Source organism: Ostrinia nubilalis, chromosome 28, assembly GCF_963855985.1.
Source record: "Ostrinia nubilalis chromosome 28, ilOstNubi1.1, whole genome shotgun sequence".
NCBI lineage: Eukaryota > Metazoa > Arthropoda > Insecta > Lepidoptera > Crambidae > Ostrinia > Ostrinia nubilalis.
In genome coordinates this window covers 1,548,100-1,559,378 of record NC_087115.1, presented here as the reverse complement: position 1 = coordinate 1,559,378, position 11,279 = coordinate 1,548,100, and the positions used below count along the sequence as shown (strand labels likewise).

The 11,279-nt window shown below is 52.0% G+C and overlaps 1 protein-coding gene across 8 annotated transcripts; it reads right to left on the bottom strand.

The window, feature by feature from the left end:
* On the bottom strand, positions 1–11,147 carry LOC135085420 (collagen alpha-2(IV) chain-like). Of its 8 annotated transcripts, none has more exons than XM_063980213.1 (6): positions 11,109–11,147; positions 9,169–9,196; positions 8,148–8,255; positions 7,798–7,983; positions 2,171–7,489; positions 1–2,125 (listed from the first exon to the last, which is right to left on the bottom strand). In XM_063980213.1, the coding sequence occupies exons 1-6, from the start codon at positions 11,139–11,141 to the stop codon at positions 141–143; spliced, it is 7,659 nt and encodes a 2,552-aa protein (XP_063836283.1). In that variant the 5' UTR covers positions 11,142–11,147; the 3' UTR covers positions 1–140. The 8 variants fall into 8 exon arrangements, with proteins under 8 accessions (XP_063836283.1, XP_063836284.1, XP_063836282.1 ...); XM_063980214.1 differs by having other exon boundaries at positions 1–2,404; positions 2,486–7,489; XM_063980212.1 differs by having other exon boundaries at positions 1–3,622; positions 3,668–7,489.
* Positions 11,148–11,279: the final 132 nt, after the last annotated feature.

Here is an 11,279-nt window from a genome sequence, read left to right as displayed (position 1 = left end):
AACATTTGAATTTGCATTTATTAATATTAAAAAAAGGGTAAATAATTTCACAAAAACGTTTTAGAATAAAGGAAACTTAAAAAAATCATGATAATCTGCTGAAATCTTCGCTTAGGTCGTTGATCGGAAAGTTATTTAGTTTAGTCGTATTCTTCAAAGGTGGCGCTTTGTTGCGCGGCCGCGGAGTGAGACTCGGTCACAGTCGCGCTTGAGTAGTGGGACTGAGAGCTGGAGGCTGACGCTTGTTCTTGCTTCTTGTAGCTTCCATCGGCGCTTTCGAAGTTGTCGTAACTGCTAGCGGCCTGCGCAGCCTTCGATGAATCGTAACCAGCAGTGTGGATCTGCTCGTCACTGCTATTCGACTGTTGACTGCTGTCGCGTCTGCCAGCAGCATTCACTTCGTGCTGGTCAGCGCTTGCTTCCTGCTGACTCGCGTTGTACGTCGAACCGTCGTTGTATTGGTAATTCGCTCTATTGCTAGCGGCCTGGTTACTGCCCGAGTACGATCCAGATGCGTCTGACCTCTTCTCGGTACTGCTAGCCTTTTGCTGGTCGTTTGAGAAATTGCCCTGGCAGTTTGAGACGTGCTTGCTTCCACTTGCGGCCTGTTGCGTGTTTTCGAAACTAGACCCATCGGCTGACTGCCCTCTTTGCGCGCTACTAGCCGCTTGGTTGTCCGCATCGTATGTGCCCGAAGCGTCCGAACTGTGAACCTGGTTGCTCGCCGCTTGGTTATCCTCCTCGTACTGCCCTGATGCGTTCTTGATCTTCTTGTTTCCACTCGCGGCCTGTCTGCGTTCCTGGTACTTGCTTCCGTCGTTCAGTTCGACGCTCTTGTCACTGCTAGCCACCTGGTGGCTATCTTCGTACGAGCCATACTTGTCAACCCTCTTCGTATTGTCGCTACTTGCCTGTTGATCGTTACTAAAAGTACCGGCAGAGTTTACTGTCTTTTCGCTGGCGCTAGCGCTCTGTTGGCTCTTGTCTAGGGCGTCCCCGTTAGCACCTCTGTATTTTTCATCGCTGCTAGCAGCCTGGTGATTGACTGAGTGCGATCCGTGACTATCTTCGCTGTACTGAGCGTCACTCTGAGCTTGCTGACTGGCTTCGTGAGTGCCTTTAGCTGTCACAGATTTCGAGTTAGAGCTGGCCGCTTGCTGGCTAGCGTTGTACTTGCTTCCGTCGGCCTTTTCGATGCTTTGGTCGCTGCTTTGATTTTGCTGGCTGGCTTCGTAGCTGGTGCCGTCGTTGTTTTTGATTTTCTGATCACTGCTGGACCCTTGAGCGTTGTCTGAATAGGATCCGGAGCTGTCTGTCCTTGAGTGCTGGCTGCTGGCAGCTTGCTGACTGCTGTCTGAGCTGCCGCAGGCGGTGTTAGCTGTTTGCCGACTGCTAGCAGCTTGATGACTGGTCTTTTCTGTTGAATCTTTGTCTGTGACTGTCAAATCGTCGCTGGCGGCTTGAGAATCGTTGGTGAAAGTGCCGTCCTTGTTTTTGATTTTCTCTTCGCTGCTGGCCGCTTGGTTGCTGCCTTTCTTGTGAACATCACCTTTCTGCGATTCTAGGGTGCTTTCGGCGCTCTTAGCGTTGACAGATCTTGATCCACTGGCGTCGGAAATTTCGCTGTTTGATTCGTTGCTTTGGCTAGTTGTCTTCTTGTAGTTCTTTTTGGTTGGATTTGGGTTGGGCCCGACGCCTCCCACTTGGCCCACTTGGCCCACGGCTCCTGGTTCGGCCACGGCGCCTGGTGCGGCGGTGCCAGCTGCGCTGCCTGGTGCTGCTACGCCACCAGGGGCGCCTGGGGTGGCCGTGCTACCTGGTGAGCCCGGCTTTCCCGGCTCACCTGGGTTTCCTGGTGACGCTGTCTCGCCTGGTGTGCCTGTTTCACCTGGTTTACCAGGCTTTCCTGGGCCACCTGGAGATCCTGGGTTTCCTGGGTTTCCTGGTGACCCTGGGTTTCCTGGTGACCCTGGGTTTCCTGGTGATCCTGGGTTTCCTGGTGATCCTGCTGTTCCTGGAGCACCTGGGATTCCAGGTGACCCACATGGTTTTCCACTGCCGCCTGGCTGTCCTGGGCCTCCTGGGCCTCCTGGTGAGCCTGGTTGGCCACCATTTCCTGGTGAGCCTGGTTGGCCACCATTTCCTGGTAAGCCTGGAGTTCCTGGGCCACTTGGTTGGCCACCAGTTCCTGGGCTTCCTGGTGTTCCTGGTGTTCCTGGTGTGCCTGGTACTCCTGATCCTCCGGGCGTTCCTGAGCCACCTGGTACCCCTGGCACTCCTGGCGAACCTGGCTTGCCTTTGCATGGTTTATTTCCTGGGCTTCCTGGAGTTCCTGGGTTTCCTGGTGTTCCTGGTTCTCCTGGTACGCCTGGTGAGCCTGGTTGGCCACCATTTCCTGGTGAGCCTGGTTGGCCACCAGTTCCTGGTGAGCCTGGTTGGCCACCATTTCCTGGTGAGCCTGGATGGCCACCATTTCCTGGTAAGCCTGGAGTTCCTGGGCCACTTGGTTGGCCACCAGTTCCTGGGCTTCCTGGTGTTCCTGGTGTTCCTGGTGTGCCTGGTACTCCTGATCCTCCGGGTGTTCCTGAGCCACCTGGTACCCCTGGCACTCCTGATCCTCCTGGTGTGCCTGGTACACCTGGCACTCCTGGTCCTCCTGATGAACCTGGCGAACCTGGCTTGCCTTTGCATGGCTTATTTCCTGGGCTTCCTGGTATTCCTGGACCGTTTGGTGTACCTGGCTCTCCATTGGATCCTGGGCCTCCTGGTTCTCCGTTAGATCCTGGGCCTCCTGGTGATCCTGGTTCTCCGTTAGATCCTGGGCCTCCTGGTGAGCCTGGTTCTCCGTTAGAACCTGGGCCTCCTGGTGAGCCTGGTTGGCCACCATTTCCTGGTAAGCCTGGAGTTCCTGGGACACTTGGTTGGCCACCAGTTCCTGGTGTTCCTGGTGTTCCTGGTGTTCCTGGTGTGCCTGGTACTCCGGGTGTTCCTGAGCCACCTGGTACCCCTGGCACTCCTGATCCTCCTGGTGTGCCTGGTACACCTGGCACTCCTGGTCCTCCTGATGAACCTGGCGAACCTGGCTTGCCTTTGCATGGCTTATTTCCTGGACTTCCTGGAGTTCCTGGGTTTCCTGGTGTTCCTGGTTCTCCTGGTACGCCTGGTGAGCCTGGTTCTCCGTTAGATCCTGGTCCTCCTGGTTTTCCTGGGCCGGCAGGCACTCCAGGTGAAGGTCCACCTGGTTGGCCTGGATGGCCTGGTGTGCCTGGTATTCCTGGGCCGTCTGGCACTCCTGATCCTCCTGGGCCTCCTGGTGCTCCTGGGCCTCCTGGACCACTTGGTGTTCCTGGCTCTCCATTAGATCCTGGGCCTCCTGGTGCTCCTGGGCCTCCTGGACCACTTGGTGTTCCTGGCTCTCCATTAGATCCTGGGCCTCCTGGTGATCCTGGGCCTCCTGGACCACTTGGTGTTCCTGGCTCTCCATTAGATCCTGGGCCTCCTGGTGCTCCTGGGCCTCCTGGACCACTTGGTGTTCCTGGCTCTCCATTAGATCCTGGGCCTCCTGGACCACTTGGTGTTCCTGGCTCTCCATTAGATCCTGGGCCTCCTGGTGCTCCTGGGCCTCCTGGACCACTTGGTGTTCCTGGCTCTCCATTAGATCCTGGGCCTCCTGGACCACTTGGTGTTCCTGGCTCTCCGTTAGATCCTGGGCCTCCTGGCGAACCTGGCTTGCCTTTGCATGGTTTATTTCCTGGACTTCCTGGAGTTCCTGGGTTTCCTGGTGTTCCTGGTTCTCCTGGTACGCCTGGTGAGCCTGGTTCTCCGTTAGATCCTGGTCCTCCTGGTTTTCCTGGGCCGGCAGGCACTCCAGGTGAAGGTCCACCTGGTTGGCCTGGATGGCCTGGTGTGCCTGGTATTCCTGGGCCGTCTGGCACTCCTGATCCTCCTGGGCCTCCTGGTGCTCCTGGGCCTCCTGGACCACTTGGTGTTCCTGGCTCTCCATTAGATCCTGGGCCTCCTGGACCACTTGGTGTTCCTGGCTCTCCATTAGATCCTGGGCCTCCTGGTGCTCCTGGGCCTCCTGGACCACTTGGTGTTCCTGGCTCTCCATTAGATCCTGGGCCTCCTGGTGCTCCTGGGCCTCCTGGACCACTTGGTGTTCCTGGCTCTCCATTAGATCCTGGGCCTCCTGGTGCTCCTGGGCCTCCTGGACCACTTGGTGTTCCAGGTTCTGCTGGTCCTGCTGGGTGGCCTGTTCCTGGTGATCCTGGTCCTCCTGGTACTATTGGTTTTCCTGGGCCACCTGGTGCTCCTGGACCACCTGGTCCTCCTGGCCCTCCTGGTCCTCCTGGCGTTCCTGGGCTGCCTGGTCCTCCTGGTCCACTTGGAGCACCTGGGCCTGGCTTACCATGGCAAGGTTTATGGTGGTCTGGCTTGCCTGGTTTGCCACCTGGTCCTCCTGGTCCTCCTGGTCCTCCTGGTGCTCCTGGTGTTCCTGGTGTTCCTGGTGTTCCTGGTGTGCCTGGTACTCCTGATCCTCCGGGTGTTCCTGAGCCACCTGGTACCCCTGGCACTCCTGATCCTCCTGGTGTGCCTGGTACACCTGGCACTCCTGGTCCTCCTGATGAACCTGGCGAACCTGGCTTGCCTTTGCATGGCTTATTTCCTGGGCTTCCTGGTATTCCTGGACCGCTTGGTGTACCTGGCTCTCCATTAGATCCTGGGTTTCCTGGTGTTCCTGGTTCTCCTGGTACGCCTGGTGAGCCTGGTTCTCCGTTAGATCCTGGTCCTCCTGGTTTTCCTGGGCCGGCAGGCACTCCAGGTGAAGGTCCACCTGGTTGGCCTGGATGGCCTGGTGTGCCTGGTATTCCTGGGCCGTCTGGCACTCCTGATCCTCCTGGGCCTCCTGGTGCTCCTGGGCCTCCTGGACCACTTGGTGTTCCTGGCTCTCCATTAGATCCTGGGCCTCCTGGTGCTCCTGGGCCTCCTGGACCACTTGGTGTTCCTGGTTCTGCTGGTCCTGCTGGGTGGCCTGTTCCTGGTGATCCTGGTCCTCCTGGTACTATTGGTTTTCCTGGGCCACCTGGTGCTCCTGGACCACCTGGTCCTCCTGGCCCTCCTGGTCCTCCTGGCGTTCCTGGGCTGCCTGGTCCTCCTGGTCCACTTGGAGCACCTGGGCCTGGCTTACCATGGCAAGGTTTATGGTGGTCTGGCTTGCCTGGTTTGCCACCTGGCTTGCCTGGTTTGCCACCTGGCTTGCCTGGTTTGCCACCTGGTCCTCCTGGTCCTCCTGGTCCTCCTGGTGCTCCTGGTGCTCCTGGTGTTCCTGGTGAGCCTGGTGTTCCTGGTGAGCCTGGTTTTCCTGGTCCTCCTGGTGTTCCTGGACCACCTGGACCTCCTGGCCCTCCTGGTCCTCCTGGAGTTCCTGGGCTGCCTGGTCCTCCTGTTCCTCCTGGTGCTCCTGGGCCTGGCTTACCATGGCAAGGTTTATGGTGGTCTGGCTTGCCTGGTTTGCCACCTGGCTTGCCTGGTTTGCCACCTGGCTTGCCTGGTTTGCCACCTGGTCCTCCTGGTCCTCCTGGTCCTCCTGGTGCTCCTGGTGTTCCTGGTGAGCCTGGTGTTCCTGGTGAGCCTGGTGATCCTGGTCCTCCTGGTTTTCCTGGGCCGCCTGGTTTTCCTGGACCACCTGGACCTCCTGGCCCTCCTGGTCCTCCTGGTGCTCCTGGGCCTGGCTTACCATGGCAAGGTTTATGGTGGTCTGGCTTGCCTGGTTTGCCACCTGGCTTGCCTGGTTTGCCACCTGGCTTGCCTGGTTTGCCACCTGGTCCTCCTGGTCCTCCTGGTCCTCCTGGTGCTCCTGGTGTTCCTGGTGAGCCTGGTGTTCCTGGTGAGCCTGGTTTTCCTGGTCCTCCTGGTGTTCCTGGACCACCTGGACCTCCTGGCCCTCCTGGTCCTCCTGGCGTTCCTGGGCTGCCTGGTCCTCCTGGTCCTCCTGGTGCTCCTGGGCCTGGCTTACCATGGCAAGGTTTATGGTGGTCTGGCTTGCCTGGTTTGCCACCTGGCTTGCCTGGTTTGCCACCTGGTCCTCCTGGTCCTCCTGGTCCTCCTGGTGCTCCTGGTGTTCCTGGTGAGCCTGGTGTTCCTGGGCCGCCTGGTTTTCCTGGACCACCTGGACCTCCTGGCCCTCCTGGTCCTCCTGGCGTTCCTGGGCTGCCTGGTCCTCCTGGTCCACCTGGAGCACCTGGGCTTGGCTTACCATGGCATGGTTTACGGTGGTCTGGCTTGCCTGGTTTGCCACCTGGCTTGCCTGGTTTGCCACCTGGTCCTCCTGGTCCTCCTGGCCCTCCTGGTCCTCCTGGTGTTCCTGGTGAGCCTGGTGTTCCTGGTAAGCCTGGTGATCCTGGATGACCACCTGATCCTGGTGTTCCTGGGCCACCCGGTCCACCTGGTGCTCCTGGTCCTCCTGGCGTTCCTGGGCTGCCTGGTGCTCCTGGTCCACCGGGTTTGTTTCCCTTGCATGGTTTCTTTCCACCCTTACGACGGCGGTTTGACTTCTTCGAAGACTCACTTTGGCTTGAGCTACTCTCGTTTTGGCTGGACTCGCTCTCATCGACTTCCGTAGAAGATTCCTCATCTCCGTTCTTCCTCTTAATCTTTACATTCTTTTCGTTCTTCGATCTGGACTTCTTTCCAGACTTTCTACTTTCCTCGTTACTCTCTTGTTCCGAAGTGCTAACTGAGTCACCGTTTTTGCTGACAGATTTAGATTTCTTAGACTTCTTGTTCGATTCGTTGTTCGATGAATCCTCTCGTTCGTTCTTCGAGACCACACTTTCGCTTTCGCCCTTAGAGCCCTTCTTTATAGATTTGCTCGACTTCGAACGCTTGGAATTAGCTGAATCGGATTTAGAAGACTCGTTCTCGCTGGATTCACTCTTCTCAGATTTGATCACTTTACCAGATCGGTCGACTGACTGTTCTTCACGAGAATTCTTACGGTTGGAGTTCTTGGAGGCTGATTTGCGGTTTTCTTCAGCATTTTCGGATTCCTCTGAAATGTTAGAACCTGATTTTTTAATGGATTTCTTGCTTGATTTACGAGACTCTTCGTTTTGGTTGGAAGATTCATCTGAGCTCTCGGACTTTCGGACCTTCTTGCTTCCGTTACGCGAGTTCTCTGATTCTTCTACAGTTTTCTGTTGGCTCGCCTGTTTGGATTGCGACTTCCTGGAATTTTCCGCCGACTCTTCGGTTTCGCTGACGTTAGAACCAGACTTTCTGGAAGATTTTTTAGACGATTTGCTGTTGTTCTCAGATTCGTTAGAAGACTGTTTTGAGTTGCTGTTCTCGGTACTGGACTTAGAGCCGCCGCAGCCAGATTTCTTCACAGTTTTAGAAGCAGAGTTCTCGCTAGATTGGTTCTTGCTAGACGATGAATCGGATGATTCACTTGACTCAGAGGTTTGGACGCCGCCCAGATTTCTTACCACTGAAAAAGAATATGTGCTTTAGGAAAAAAGAAAGGACAAGTGCGAGTCGGACTTGCGCACCGAGGGTTCCTTACAAACGTAGGTATTTAAATAGTTTATAGAAAGAAAGAAAGACTGCTGACAAACGGTAAGTTGAGTCTTAATAGGATCCCACAAGGTGGACCGACCACCTCATAAATGTAGCAGGAAAGCGCTTGATGCAGGCCGCTACGAACCGGCCATTATGGAAATCATTGGGGGAGGCCTATGTTCAGCAGTGGACGTCCTATGCCTGAAATGATGATGAAGAATAGGGTTATAAACTGACCTGAGCTCTTCTCAGATTTGGAAGCTGCTTGCTGGGCTTGCTGGCTCAGTGACGAGGAAGAACTGCTTTCTTCGGAAACCTCGCCGCCTGCAGACTTCACAATTTTCTTGGAGAGCTGCTGGGCTGCCTGTGAGGCCTGGGACGCAGACTGAGCAGCCTTTTGAGCAGTTGCGACGACCGTTGCAACTGTGGATGGAGAAAGTTTGTTTACTTAGGCTGAGTTGCACCACTAACCGTAACTACACTCGACGTCAAATAAATCGCACTTCCCGCGAAAAGCACTTTCAAGACACTGACTTTAGAAGATGACCTACTCATTTGTATTTACTCTGCTTAAGATAAAGGTTTACCTCCATCTTTTATGATAGAGCTGGAAGATGAACTGGAGGATGAGCTGGATTCGCTGCTGCTGCTGCTTGAGGATCCGAAGCTCTCATACTCGTACTCGACGTCAGGGTCTGAAATATGAATAAAGTGTCAGTAAAAGAGATTCTAATAAACCTACCTGCAAAGGCTAGTTTCCTAAAAAATAACTTTTAGGCCCAGAACAGACGATGAAACGCAACTGCAACGAAACTGCAACTGCTAGTTACTTTTGAGTTGCATCTAAGTTTCTGCCATAGCGTCCGTTGAGAGACCACACTTGACGCGACCAGTTTGAAACTTTCAGTTTCATTCATCAGAATCATGACAAAGTTGCAGTTTCGTTGCAGTTGCGATTCACCGTCTATTCTGGGCCTTAGTCCGTCAATTACATTATCAAGACATAAATTGAACACGTATATTTTTATTTGTTAATCAAACAAATAATTACGAAGTTATGATGCGTTGAAGTTCCGCGTGACGTCACAAAGTGCTACACCTTTAACACGCCTTAACGTCATGGGCCTCGTGTGGACTTTGGCGCGCTTTATCTCTTTAAATTTTCTTTAGTTTGAAAAAGTAAAAAATACGTGTCTAATAGGTTAACTGACAGACTAATTCAAACTCTTGCTTTTTTACCTAAGAAACATCACTATTTGAATTTATCAAAATAAAAAAGAACAAAAAATATTGGCGCGTTTGGCGGAAAAAAGCGCTTAGAAGCGCTTGTTAGCAAAATGGCGATACTACGGTGAGAACACGTTTGCTAATTTCAATAGTGACGTGTTTCATTCATATTTTAGCAGTGTCAGCGTAGTGACAGCGCTTACCGCTTACCGATCGCCATTTTGTTTAAAAGCGCTTCCAAGCGCTCTTTTCCGCTGATTTCCCATTGTTTATTTGACACCAACAATAAACACTTAAAAACTAATGAATTGCAAGAACTTAATAACTAAATAGTTAATGAATGCTTAAAATGATAAGTAAATTAATAAAATGTATACTTACACGGTAGCCCATTAACGGCTACAACGGCCTGGAAAAGATGAAAAGAAATTATAATTAATAAGAATCAGTGAAAGACGTACTATTTCCAGGGGGCTGGGCAGAAACTACTTCTAATTATTGCCCTGATATTTTATATAAAAATCAGCTTTTATGGTATAACGTAAGCCTAACTTTTACGGTGGCTTTTTCTGCATATTCAATAGTCTGTAATAAGAATAGAAATGTGTAGAAGGGTACAAACAACTTAGTTGCTTTGGTAGACCAAAAAGGGCAGATAGACGTTGACGTACCCAGCTTCTGAGCAAGGAGGGGGCAATCTGGCCCTTAGGAGGGTGAGCAAAACTGTTTATGGGAAAGATCCCATGTTAGAACACTTAAGGACGCAATTTAAAAAAGGTTTCTTACTTAAGTATCATTTCCAGGGAGCTGGGGAGGATAAGATAGCCCTCCTCGTTTAGAGTGTGCCAAGTGAGGTAAGACCCCGTTAGAAGTGTACTTTAAGAGTCATGATGTGTCAAAAACTTAAGTTAAAGCCAGCACAGGACCCTTATCGTAAGGAAAGATAGGACCATAGACCCAGCATGGCCAAAAAAGGGAAAATAGAGCTAACTTGTGGCCTCTACCAGGTAAGCGAAGATAGGACTCCGACAGAAAATTGTAGTTTGGAGTCATGAGATGTGGTATGGAAAAAAGGAATGATGACTCAGCTCATGGCTTCTATCGAATAGAAAAGTATAGAAGAGTAGTGAATCACAAAGGAGTTTTTTTTTATGCAGAACAAGGCAGGTATTTGACCACAATCGCACCTGATGTTAAGTGGGATGCAGTCTAGGATGGTACATATCTTGGTTGTAGAGTTGGTATGCCATATAGGGCAGATAAAAGTTGACGTCAGCTTCTGAGTCAGGGAGCAGGTAGTCTGGCCCTTGGGGACAAATCTGTTTTAGGCAGGTTTAAAACACTTAAGAACGAAATTGAAAACTGTAGTTTGGAGTCTGGCGCTGTGGTATGCAAAAAAGGGAATGAAAGAAAGAAAGATACATTTATTACAATGGACATCACACAAATATGCAGGCAATTACATAGTCATGACAGTGGCACATAATAATGGAAGAAGAAAAAAAATAAACTAAAAACAAGAGTAAACTGAGCAGTGCCACCCACTCACCAACAAGATGCCCACTGCAACGGGACCCCACTCAGCATATGCCGTGGCCCACGGTGATGAAGGCCACGGCGCTGGTTTTCAGTGAATAAAACCGTAAAAGTGTAGCAGTAAAAGTTGTTTTGGTAGACCAAAAACGGTATATAGACGTGGTCGTACCCAGTTCCTGAGTCAAAGAGGGCAATATTGCCCTTGGGGGTGGGCAAAACTGTTTTTAGGCAGGGCTCTGCGTTTAGACCCTTATGGGAAGATAGTACCCAGGTAATTTGATCATAGGCATACCCCGCTTCTGAGTCAGAAGGGGCAATCTGGCCCTTGGGGGTGGGGAAAGCTGCTTTTATACACCTGGGATTAAAATGTCATTTCCATACTTTAACTAGGCTGTAACTTTTATTAATAAGGCCCATGGGAAGATCCAGGTACTTAATATGATCATAGGCATACTCAGCTTCTGAGTCAGGAGGCGCAATCTGTCCCTTGGGGGGTGGACAACTGTTTTTAGGCAGGGTCCTGCGTTTAGACCCTTAAAGGAAGATATGACCCAGGTAATAGGATCAGCTTCTGAATCAGGAGGGGAATTCTGGCCCTTGGGGGTGGGCAACTGTTTTTAGGCAGGGTCCTGCGTTTAGACCCTTAAAGGAATATAGGACCCTGGTAATAGGATCAGCTTCTGAATCAGGAGGGGAATTCTGGCCCTTGGGGGTGGGCAAAGCTTTTAGACACTTAAGGGAACATAGTACCTGAAAAAACAAAGGGTAATCAATTTCAAACTCACCGCTAAAGCCACAAGAGCTATGCCGAACCTCATTGTAGCCAGTTTGACTTTGAAACCGCCCCGACGGGTTTTATATGAAATTGAAACAATAGGCTAATGAATAATTTGTTCAAACAGCTAATTACAGCAGCTGGACAAACAGAGTATTCAAGAATGCAGTCTGATGATCGG